Source organism: Lotus japonicus, chromosome 2, assembly GCF_012489685.1.
Source record: "Lotus japonicus ecotype B-129 chromosome 2, LjGifu_v1.2".
In the NCBI taxonomy this organism is placed as follows: Eukaryota; Viridiplantae; Streptophyta; class Magnoliopsida; order Fabales; family Fabaceae; genus Lotus; species Lotus japonicus.
This window is the reverse complement of record NC_080042.1, coordinates 76,407,279-76,420,208: the sequence shown is the minus strand read 5'-3', so window position 1 is coordinate 76,420,208 and position 12,930 is coordinate 76,407,279. Positions and strand designations below refer to the sequence as shown.

Genomic DNA, 12,930 nt, shown 5'->3' with positions numbered 1-12,930 from the left:
TTTCTTTGGGGACAGGGTAGTTTCCCGCCTATAGCTTTTTGTGTGGTTCCTCTACGGGGATCACAGAGAGTTGGTTGGGCTAAGAGGTCTTGTTTTAGGCCGCTGGGCCAACTTGTTCTCAGATTTTGAGGTTTAGTGTTACGGACACAGTATTTTTACCTTGGTTTGTACTTTTGCCTACGGGCGTTACTCTCTTTTACTTTCCGTCACTGGAGGTTTACTCGTGACGTGGTTTACAACTTACAGTGGGGGCTGTAATCATATTGTATATTAGTTCTGTTATCTTCGTTTTAGAGTTTCATCTCTTTCTGTCTTTACTTACACTATCGAAAAAAAATAATTCACGTTTTTCCGCTTAAGTTATTTCTTTGGTTACTAAAGTGACGCCACCGAAATCGGGGTGTTACACTATACGTCGCACCAAACGGGCCCTTATTTCAAATAAAAAAAATGGGACCAAAAGCTGTGTGAAATTTTTCACAGGTCAATTTAAATTCATCCCTGTTTATCAGGGACCAAAAAACATTTTAAATTAAAAAATAGGCTGAACTCAATAAATAGAAACCAATTATTATATTAAAAATACGCATATCATTCAATATTTTATTCTTAAAATTTGGATTTTGTCTAACTCCACCCTCAAAGTTGGGTCAAAGGTGAAGATTTGTCTACAGTATAAAAAAGATATTTAATTATATCTAGTCAAAATCACATTTATGAGTGATATACAATAAATGACGTAGAATTGACTATGTGACTATGATACCATATTAAAATTTGAATTAGGCATAAAATAAGTTGGTCAAACTATAGGAATACAAAAAGCCTAATATGTGACTACGTGACTTGCTTGCTCTCCATTCGTGGTTGCATGCAAGCGCCGATGAGCAAAGTTGTTAATGGATGCAAAAAAAAAAATAAAAAATAACTACCTCTGCTAGGGTGATCTCACCTCTGCTAGGGTTTTCGCACTGACGGAAATAGAATGGCGAACGACGGCGGAGGGATTTCGACGGAGGAGAAGGACCTTCACCGGCGGAGCACCTACAAGCCTAAGCACACTGGAGGGAGTTCAGTAGGCAAGGAACCCTTGGTTACAGTGACGGGTCTTAACCTGATGAGGAAACCGCTTTCGTATAGAGACATCTGCACTGGAATTAATGGAGTGGACCGTCTAGAGGAGGAGGCCGTGGAAGATTGCTTTGGAATGGATTCTGACGGTGATGGCTCTGAGTCGGATTCAGAAGAGGAAATGTCAGAGGTTGAGAAAGAGAGAGATCCCCTTTGCCCTGTGGTCAAGATCACGAAGAAGGAGTACAGGGAAGCCTGCAAGCCATGGAAGAAATCAGTGATTGTTAAGCTTGTGGGGAAAAGGGTGAGCCTCAATTTCATGAGGGCACGTCTTGCAAGTCTGTGGCAACCGTATGGGGAGATGGAGGTTATTGATCTGGATCAAGACTTCTTCGTTGTACGCTTTGTGAACCAGGAGGACTTCATGCATGTTTTTGATGGCGGCCCATGGGTGATCCTGGGACATTGCTTGGTTGTCCAACAATGGAAACCAGGATTTATTCCGGCGGCGGGGGTCTTGGGACGTGCTGCAGTATGGGTGCGTGTAACAGGGTTGCCAGTGGAACTGTACAAGAAGAAGTTCTTGTGGCGAATCGGAGCGGAACTGGGACGTATGATCAAGGTCGATGATCGCACTCTGAAGGAGTGTGAAGGTGGTAGGACTCAGGTGGGTATGGAACGAGGCAAGTTTGCTCGCTTATGCATCGAGGTCGACTTACAGAAAACACTTGTGGCAAAATTCTCTATGATTGACCTGGACTTTCAGGTGGAATATGAAGGCCTGAACTTGATATGTTTTCATTGCGGGAGATATGGCCACAAACTAGAGAAATGTCCTCTGCTCGTTGAGGAGGTGGGGAAGAACATGGAGTCGGGGCAATCGAGCACACAGTCCCAGGCGGTGTCTGCGGTGGCCCAGCCTCACATGTCCACAGCGGCGCCGGCGGAACCCTTTGGGGAATGGATGGTGGCAAAGCGTGATTACCGGAAACAGAAACGCAACGTCCATGCTGGCGGAGCGTATTCTAGGGGACGTAGAGCGAAAAATCAGGAAGGAGTTACAAAATCTGGCTCCCGTTTTAATGTGCTGCGAACTAATTTGAATCAAGATGAGAATGTGGGCCATGGCGTGGTTAATAACGCAGAGAATATTCATGTGATTGATGATGACTTTATGTCACAAGAGAAAAGTGTGGGCCAGGGTGAGTTAAATATCTCATGCAATAAAGAACAAAATTTTGAAAAGGTTGACAAAAATTATACAAAGATTGCGTCCAAGAATGAAGTTGTTAGTACTTCCATGGTCGAGAATGTGGGGCCAAGGAATAATGATGATATGATGGGAATTGTGGCAGAGGTAGTTATACCTCAATCATTGGCTAATTTGGAGACTCCAAGTGAGGGAGCAGGTGCTGGTTCCGTTATGAATCCCGAGTCGGTGAACACACATGTCCCGTTGGTTACCGAGTCCGGTGGGCTCGGATTGAAGATAATTAATGTTGGAAATAATTCCCCGGAAGCTGGCAGCGATACTACTCAAGGATTAACTAGCAATTTTCCCCCATTGTTCACGTCCCCCTCTGGTATTGGACAACAGGTTAAAAAAAATTTACCTTTCCAATCTAGGGGACCAGTTGTTCTAGGTGGCATCTTTGGTAGGAAGGAACGTCAGAGTGATGCGTCATCCTTTGGAAGACCTCCTGATTTTTCTAACCCTACCAAGCCATCTCATGGACTTGAAGCTCAGAATATGGAGAATATGGATACTTTCAGCAGGGAAAGAGAGAGGAGTTTATCACCAGGCTCCTCGACGCGACCTAATTAGGTTGTTTTCTTGGTCCACTTCTCAATGGTTTCCATGATAGGTTTTGAAGATTTTATTATATTCATGTGGAATGTTAGAGGAGCTATGAATGCTAATGCTAAATTAGCTCTGAAGAATTATATCAGCTTGAGTAAACCTGATGTTATTATTCTAGTGGAGACTCACTGTCAGTTTCATAGAACAGCTAGGTTCTGGAAGAGCCAAGGTTTCATTCCTGGGTGCATTGTGGAAGCCGTTGGTCAAAGTGGTGGCATTTGGGTGCTAATTCATCAACATTCCAAGGCTATCATCTCTCCAGTTGACTTTTTCTCTCAAGTGCTCACCTTTGATATTGTTGTTGGTGCTTATGTCTGGACTTGCTCGGCAGTGTATGCTAGTCCCGTGGCTATGCAGAGAGAGGCCCTTTGGGAGCATTTATCTCATCTTCGAGGTAGTGTTTCAAGACCTTGGCTTGCAGTAGGCGATTTTAATGAGATTCTTTACCCTTCGGAGGTGAGGGGAAGTGCTTTCCTTCCTGGGAGAGCTCGTCGTTTTGCTTCTGCTCTGGATAGTTGTGATTTGATTGACCTTGAGGCGAAGGGGGGTCAGTTCACTTGGCATCGGAAGGAAAGGGGAATCCTTCGTATGTCTAAGAGATTGGACCGAGCCTTTGCTGATAGTGACTGGAGACTTGCTTTTCCTGAGGCTTATGTAGAGGTTCAAACAAGGATGCATTCTGATCACAACCCTATTATAGTTAGATGCAATGTTCCTGGAGAGGGTCCAGTTGAGAGGCCATTCCGTTACCTTGCGGCTTGGGCTAATCATGATGGCTACCGATCTATTGTTAGCAATGCTTGGAGGAGCCCGGGGGGAATGCTGCGTGATAAGCTCTACCGTGTCCAAAATGACTCGATCTCCTTTAATAAGCACACCTTTGGAAATATCTTCCAACGGAGGAGACATGTGGAGGGCCGGCTTCGAGGAGTCCAGAGAGAACTTGATGTTCGGGTGACTTCTAGTCTAGTCCAGCTTGAGGCTCAGCTTCAGGCGGAGTACCGAGATATCTTGCGGAATGAGGAGCTTCTTTGGTACCAGAAGTCCCGAGAGCAGTGGGTTAGATTTGGTGATCGTAACACTGCTTTTTTCCACACACAAACAGTTATCTGTAGGAAGAGAAATAAAATTCATAGACTTCAGTTGATGGATGGCTCTTGGAGCTCAGACGAGGGTGTGCTTCAGAGAGAGGCCCAGGATTTTTTCATGGATTTGTTTTGCTCTGGGGGGGATACTTTGCTTGACCACTTTCAGGTGCTGAACTTTCCGTCTATTCCTGAGGATTGCCGGCTGGATCTTCTTGAGCCTGTCACCATTGAGGAGGTAAAAAGAGCTCTTATGTCCATGAAGTCGTTCAAAGCCCCAGGGCCTGATGGCTTTCAACCTGTGTTCTTCAAACAGTATTGGGATATTGTTGGGGAGGATGTTTGGAGGGTGGTCAGTGATGCGTTTAGTACAGGTACTATCGATCCTTCTCTAGCTGAAACTTTGATTGTTTTGATCCCCAAAGTTGATGTTCCTAGTCAGATGAAGGAGTTTCGCCCCATTAGTTTGTGTAACGTTGTTTATAAAATAATCACGAAGGTGCTGGTCCTTCGTATCCGCCCTTACTTGGATCAGTTTATTGGCCCCCTCCAGTCTAGCTTTATTCCGGGGCGGGGGACCACTGACAATGCTATCTTGGCTCAGGAGGCAATTCACTTCCTTGATCACTCTAAAGCAAGAAACGGCTCTATGACTTTCAAAATTGATTTGGAAAAAGCTTATGACAAGCTTTCTTGGGGGTTCTTGGAGGAAACTCTGAGGGAATTTGGGTTTCCAGACCTCATTATTCGCCTTATCATGAGCTGTGTGTCTTCATCCAGGCTTGCTCTCCTTTGGAAGGGTTCTAGGCTCCCTTGGTTTAGCCCTGTTCGGGGTCTCCGCCAAGGGGATCCGTTGTCTCCCTACCTTTTTGTTATGTGCATGGAGAAGCTTTCAGTTCGTATTCAGAATGCAGTGGATGCGAGTTTGTGGCATCCAATATCTCTTTCTAGAGGTGGTCCTCCTCTTTCTCATATTTTCTTTGCAGATGACGTGCTTCTTTTTTTGCAAGGCCTCTAGATCACAAGTTGAGATGGTTGCTGAAATTTTGGAGGACTTTGGCTCGGCATCAGGTTTGAAAGTTAGTGCTGCGAAATCAAAGGCTTTGTGCTCTAGAGGGGTTCCCCAAAGTACCCGTCGAGATATTGCAGTTGTATGTCCCATCAGAATTGTTCGGAACCTGGGCAAGTACTTAGGTTTTCCAATGATCAGTGGCAGAGTATCTCATGGTGATTTTGATTTTCTTATGGACAAAATTGAGAGGAGATTAGCAGGCTGGAAGAGTCGCCTTCTCAACACAGCAGGAAAAATTTGTCTTGCTAGGTCTGTTATCACAGCAATTCCCACTTACTATATGCAAGCGGTCTGGCTCCCCAGGAAGACAATCCATTCGATTGATAGAGCGGCTCGAAACTTTATTTGGTCTAACTCCGCTGCTAACCGTGGGTGGCATCGAGTGAAGTGGGAGATTGTTACTCAGCCCAGGCATGCCGGAGGACTTGGGATTAGAGATGCAGCGCTTGCAAATACCTCTCTGCTTGGCAAACTGGTGTGGAACTTGTTACAACAATCTGACAAACTATGGGTCCAAGTGCTTACCCATAAGTATATAAAAGACCATTCTTTGTTGGAAGTCTCGGCCAAGCCTAGTTCTTCTTCCCTTTGGAAAGGGGTGTTGCGTGCTAGAGATGAATTAAAGGACGGGTTTGGTTTCAAGTTGGGGAACGGTGAGTCCTCTTTTTGGTACCATGATTGGAGTGGTCATGGAAACTTGGCAAATCACATCCCTTATGTGGATATTCATGACATCCATGTGTCTCTTAGAGATTTGGTGATTGGAGGGGATTGGGTCACGACTAGTTTGTATACTGTTGTCCCTTCTTTGATTCTGCAGAAGCTGCACGACATCACTCCTCTGGTGGATGATAGACTCCATGATCATTGGACGTGGAAGAAGGGGAGACAAGGTGTGTTTACTGCTGCTGCTGCATACTCCTGGCTTCTTGAGTCTTCTTCCCAGCTCCCCCCCTCTACACCCGATTCCTGGAAATGGATTTGGAAAATTCAGGTTCCGGAAAAAATTCGGGTCTTTGTCTGGTTTATCATGCAGGGTGCGATCCAAGTCAATAGCTTTCGGTTCAGATGCAAGCTTGCAAATTCCCCTGCTTGCCCGCGCTGTCAACATCAATTCGAGGACATCTTGCATTGCCTCAGGGACTGTAGAGTTGCGCGTGATGTCTGGGTTCGGCTTAATGCTCTCGGGTGGCCAGGCTTCTTTGTGAGTAATGCCCAAGCTTGGGTAAAATCGCAAGCTCAAGGTCCTCATGCTTCTCTGTTTTTTACAGCAATATGGGGTATATGGAGATGGAGGAATAATGAAGTCCTAGGCGATAACGATTGGACAATGGTAAGCACTGTGAATTGGATTATTACAGAGCACAGGGATTATGATCTATTACTCACGAGAGGTCTGTCGTTGTCCATGGTCGACGATGCTCCAGTCCGTTGGGCTCCCCCTGTTTCCGGTGAGTACAAAATGAACTCAGATGGGGCGTTTAAGCATGATGATGATCGAATGGGAATGGGTGGCATTGTTCGGGATGCCCATGGTTCTTGGATATCTGGTTTCTATGCAGGTAGCCTAGGAGGAGATGCTCTTCGGGCGGAGATTGCAGCTCTAAAGCATGGTCTAACACTGTTGTGGAATGCCAATGTTAGGAGAGCTACTTGCGAAGTTGATTGTTTGGATATTGTGGAAGCTTTGGAGAATGATCGGTATCAGTTTCATGCCTTGGCGTCTGAGCTCCTGGATATTCGTCTTCTCCTGGATCGGGATTGGACTGTTACTCTTGCTTACGTCCCTAGAGAGGCGAATGCAGCAGCTGATTGTCTCGCAGGACTTGGAGCTAGCCTCCTTTGCCCCCTGACTTGTCTTGAGAGCCCTCCTCAAGAGCTTCAGCCGATTCTGGCTAGAGATTTGTTAGCTTTGTAGTCTTTGTTTCTTGCCTGTTTAATTTTCCGATGTACCAAAAAAACAAAATAACAATTATAATAAAAATAAAAATGTAATTTAATATTTTATATTAGATTCTTAAAAAATATTTTATACAGGATATGATTAAAATAATTCATAAAATATATTTAATATTAGTTAACTAATATTATATAATATTATATTGGTGATAAATTTTTGACCCATTTATTATTTTTGAAAATGAGTTTTTTTACCATTTAATTGCTCATTTGTCATATTCGAGTCACCACAAAATAACACTATAAAATGAAATAATACTCTCTTCATCTTTCTCCAGTATTCTTCTTTGTTTTTCCCTTCATTCCTTAGCTTCTTGATATTCTTCAAATCTCATTGTCCAAACCTCCAAGCCAAGTTTTAATTTTTTTTTTCAATCCATCTTTGATTGTCTTTCCTTTGTAAAACTCACTCTTCTTCATTTGATTTAGGTTTGTGGTTATATTCTCTCAAAGCAGTACATTCTTTTCTTGATATTCTAGTTTGAACTTTGAGTCTTTCTTTTGTGTTTGTTACCGGTTTAAAATTTTGTTGACTTCTGTGAATTTTAAATTTTGGGGAAAAATTAAGTTGATTTTGTGGGATTAGTGGTGTTTTCATTTGAGTTTTAAATTTCTTTAGGTGTCCTTTTCACAATTTCTTTTAGTGTGTATTTCAGTGTGTTTGGAAAAAAAATGGAGAGCTCAAAAAGTAAGAATGATGACAACTTGGGTGTGAATAGAACCGGTAAGAAAATTAGAAAAAGTCATTTACATGAAAACAACGCTCATGCTTCCCTTCGTTACAGGCGACGCCATCATGGTGATTACATATACACTATAAGCAAGGAAGAGCTCAAGGACTTTGCTCAATTTCACACTGGATTACATTCTCATGATCATTCAACAAGGCCAATTTACAATCACCCGGAAAGGCAAAACATGCGGTTAAACACAATCAGACCACCACCATTATTGCATGTTAAAAGGCCACCAATGCTGGAAGCCCCCTCCCTGGCTCCTTACAATAATGATGTTACATTGCAAAGATCTCCTCCATCTATACACACATCATCAAGTCTTGTGCCTAATATTCCTTCCACAGAAACAAATGACCCTCCAATTTTACCATCTTCAACATTTGAATTCATATTGCCTTCTTCACCAACCGCTTACATGAATCTAGAATCCCCTAAGTTCTATTATCCACCACTACCACCGAAAATGCAATTTCCATCTTCTTTAACAGATTTCCCTTTATCTCCCGATTCAGAAGCATGTATTCCAGAGCCACTGCTTTTTCCAGAAGAATGTCCACCATCACCATCTGAAATTCCTGACATAACAAGTCCTAGAAGGGGAGATCAATAACTTTCTCATTTTTGCAGGTGTGGGAATGGTTGCGGATCAAAAGGAGGGACTTTCACTACTTTGTCTATACGCTACTTAGCGGGTTTGGCTATGACCTTGCGTAGCTTTCTAATTATTTGATCTTTGGATGTTGTTTTTTTTTTGGCTTAATACATCAGAAGGCCCCTGAAATTGTAAAGGGAATCAGTTCCAGGGCCTGAAAAAATTTCGCATCAAATTGGGTCCCTAAGAATTTTTTTTTAATTCAATTAAGGACAAATGTTGCCAGACTTCAATTTTAGCCTAGTCAGCAATTCCACGTGGCTTTTTTATTTATTTTTAAATTATAAAAATTATTAAAAAAATATTTTTAATTCCAGTTCATTTATTAAGTCAGAAAAAAAAATTAAAAAACTTAATAAAATCCTAATCTAATAATCTCTTAACAAAACAATTACATAATCTAAATAATAAACTAACCTAATAATCTAATTATAACCAATCCCTGATTAAATCCTTTCATCCCCAAATTGAACCCAATTACAAAACTTCCCCATCCCCAAATTGAACCCAGACAAGAAACCAAGTTCTCCTTCCTCCTCCATCACTAAGAACAACAACCAAAAATAAAATTCCAGCAAGAAACCAAAAATACCCAGACAATACTCAATCTCTCCTTCCTCCTCCATCACCAAGAACAACAACCAATCTCAAAAAACCCAAAGCAAAGGTGGGTTCTGGAGTTTGCGGTGGAAGGTGCAAGGCATGGTGGTGGTCCATCGTCTCTCGATCTCGCTTCGCTGTCTCTCGGCTCCTCGCACCGCGCCTCTCCATCCCCCCTCCGTCTCGATCTCGATGGAGGTTGGGGTGTGAGGTTTCTATCGGGGGTTCTCTGTCTCTCTCGATCTCTTTCCCTGGATCCCTCCTTCTCCTTCTCTTGTCTGTTTTTCTGGGCTCTGTAGAAAGGGTGAAGGTTGTGGGTTGTGGTGGTGGAGGCTGTTGTTGCTGTCTGTGTTCATGAAGGTTGTAAGGTTGTTGTGTTGCTGGGTTTAGGGTAAAGATTGGAGATGCAACCGTAAACTTTGGATCTACGAGAAACCCTTGCCTCTGTTGTTTCTGCTTCTCTCTACCGTGGGTTGCTGCAAAGGAAAGATGGAATTGGAGCTTGGCTGTGATGAAGCTTCGATAGTGGAGGAGGGGTTTTCTTGTGCTTTTGTTAAAGAAATCCTCCGTTTAGATTAGGGATTGATGGAAGAGAGAAGATGAGGTGGTGGTGGTTCTAGATTGCTGGGTTTGATGGAAGAAGAGGAAGTGGAAGATGAACAGAATGAAGATGAAGATGTGGGTGGAAAATAAATTTTGGGGTTAGATGAGTTAATTAGGGCTGGATTGATTTATTAAGTTTTTAATTTTTTTCTGATTATTTAATTGAGCTGGAAATAAAAATAATTTTTTATTATTTTTGTAATTAAAAAATAATAATAAAAGCCACGTGGAATTGATGATTGGGATAAAATAGTCCGCTGGCACACTTTGGCCTTAATTGAATTAAAAAAAAAATTTCTAGGGACCCAATTTGATGCAAAAAATTTTTAGGCCCTGAATTTGATACCCTTTACAATTACAGGGGTCTTCTGATGTATTAAGCCTTTTTTTTTCTTCCTTTGTAATGGGTTTGGGGTACCCCTTGTACTCTCACCATTAATAAAGAAGTGCTTATCCAAAAAAAAAAAAAAAGAACCTTCTCATTTTAAGCCACTTGACCACAACACAAGGGTGCTCACAGCTCACTACATGCTTCTAACTAAAGTTGTGTTACTTCTTGTAGGAGTTTTATTTTCACATTAGCATTTAAAGTACAAGTAAATGGGACTGTCTTTATTCTTGCCTAAATTTGTTTTCTAGTTTATCAAAGTATGTATCACTGCTCTCATTTAATATGTCATAGACACACATAGTGATAGATCCATGAATTTTCAGATGTGAGAGCAATTTATAGTTTTATACCAAGTGAGTTTGTTTTTATTATAAGATATGAGAGTGCTATGTTGTGTCTATACTCTATACAACCATAAATGAGTGATTAAGATTAAAAGAGGTTTAGTAGTCACATATTTATTTTACAAAGTTACATGAATTTTTGTGGTAATCTTCACAAGTGGTAAGAGCTAGGGACATAAGGGTTGGGTGGGGTGAAGGTCCTGGGTTCAAACTCGGATGAGAGATTAATTTACTAACATTTCTAACAATTAACATTTGCCTATAAAAAAAATCTATCATGAGCTTTTTCTAAGTCAATTTTAATAGTCATCCAACAAACTACTTGTTCCTCATTGAACGAACCACTTCTCGCATAATAATAATATTATCAGTGTTGTGCCTTCCTGGACTGGACTGCACTTACACTGCAAGGTGTTTCACAACAATGAATCTAAATTGGTTCCAAAAAAATTTACATGACCTTTCGTCCCTCGGAATTTTTATTTTGAAATAAGGACCCAAGACGTCATAATGCATATGTGGCTTATTTTTTTCCAGTCACTAGAATGTGTTAATCCTAGTCGCCTACGTTGACCTTTTGCATCAGTTTTGGTCACTGCAAAAAAAATTGAACCAATTTCCGTCCCTTCTTCATCTTCCTCTATATCCTAAACCCTAACACCATCTAACGACATCGGCCAAGCTCCAGCATTTTATAGCAATTGCTTTAACCTCCACCTCGCCTTTTCTCCTCCCCTTTCTCCCCACCTTCTCCTCCTCTGCCCTAAACCTAATGTTGGTGAAAACAAAAAAACAAAAAAAACAAAACAAGAAGAAAGTGGTGAGGTTGATGATGATGTTTAGATATGGATCTTATTGTTTATTTTTGCTTTTATGTTATTTTTCCTTTTAATTAAACCAAAAGAATTTATTAAAAAAATTATACAAATTTACTCACAGTTTATTAGACCATATATCGATAACTACTTCTCACTTGTTTACCAGTCGTCGGAACTGTGATAACCTTTTAATGACCTTGGTTGTTAGTAACTTAACACTGGCTTCTCCCACAAGGAAGTTACTGGCGGTTGTAGCTGTTGGTAGTCTTTTGACGATTGTGCTAGAAGCTTTTGTTAAATATTTTCAACGAAATATATACCAACAGGTAGATCGTCAATATAGTTCATCAGAAATTTATCTATACTGACAGTTGGTTCTCAATAATGACATGTTTCTTGTAGTGATTGAGATGTGATTTGTTTTTTTATCTCTAAATGAGTGCAAACATCCGTTTACACCGATACTATTAAGAATCCAAACATATCACATATATATATATATATATATATATATATATATATATATACTACTACTACTCCCTTAAGTACTCCTTTATTTTTCATGAAATGTTGCGCTAGCTCTCATTGTTTGGGTGGCCACAATTAGACAAAAAGCTAACCTTTCTTCAAATATTGCGCCCAAAAACACGTTGCATGTGCTTGTCTTTGAAAACCGCAAGGACTAGCTCCATTTCCATTCTAAAGGTCATGATTTTCTTGGTGTATGTTCATGTCTTGAATGTCACATGGAATTAGCAAGACATGCTAAGCTTATCATTAGTCGGATTCCAAGGGCAACTTGTAATACCATGAACCCTAGACTCGGCTTGCATGAATGTCGGTCAGCGTGAGAGGTTCGAGGGCCTTGAATGGTGGTACAACTGTACAAGTACAACAATACTATTTGTAAAAAATCAATCCGTACAGTTGCCACCACTGATATTCACTATAGTATGATTTAACTATAACAAAAATCTCAATTATAAACAGCTTAACAATAACAACATTCACCAAATCATTATACCTTTACGGCTGTCCACCGGACAGTTTTGGTCGATTTCGGGCCAAGAATGTAGGTTGAAATATAATCAATCTGAATAATAGCTCAAGTGATAAGAGCTAGGAACATAAGAGTTGAGTGAAGTGAAGGGTGAAGGGTCCCGAGTTCAAACCCGGAGAAGGGATTAATTTACTAACATTTCTAACAACTAACATTTGTCTATAAAAAAAACCACCAAACTCGCTAACGCTGGTCCAATAATTATAGGTCATTTGGGTTCGGTTTTGATGATTCGTAATTTTAACGGGTGAGTTCATATGAATTGAACATCAGATAAAATAAAAAAATAAATAAAGATGAATATATGAACCCAAGAAGATGATATACATAACTGATAAAGGTTTTTTCCTCATTGTTTGTACTGCTTTTGGCTAAACCTTTATGATTCAGTCATAGCAAAGCAGATACGGGTTTATCGTCCTCAGGGATTGTGTGAACATCAGTTCCACTAATTAAACATTGATTTGAGCGGATACAAAGATGTTTGATAAATTGTTTTTGTGATTTTCAATATAAAGAAAGCGTAAAAGAAAGTTTACAGAGACAACGAAGAAGAAAACATATTTAGAATGCATTCACCTAATCCTCTAATTGTTTCCACTCAATCACTTATGTAAAGGTACATTTCATTTATGATGTCGAGAGCTATCCACCTAACTATCCCTAACCTAGGTGAA

At 40.8% G+C, this 12,930-nt stretch overlaps 1 protein-coding gene across 1 annotated transcript; it reads left to right on the top strand.

The window, feature by feature from the left end:
* Positions 1–7,720: 7,720 nt before the first annotated feature.
* LOC130737049 (protein HAIKU1-like) lies at positions 7,721–8,395 on the top strand. The gene has a single exon (XM_057588818.1). The coding sequence runs from the start codon at positions 7,721–7,723 to the stop codon at positions 8,393–8,395; it is 675 nt and encodes a 224-aa protein (XP_057444801.1).
* The last annotated feature ends 4,535 nt before the right edge of the window (positions 8,396–12,930 follow it).

Bases quoted from the DNA above. Each gene is read 5' to 3' on its own strand.
- LOC130737049 (XM_057588818.1), top strand. From the start codon at position 7,721: ATGGAGAGCTCAAAAAGTAAGAATGATGACAACTTGGGTGTGAATAGA.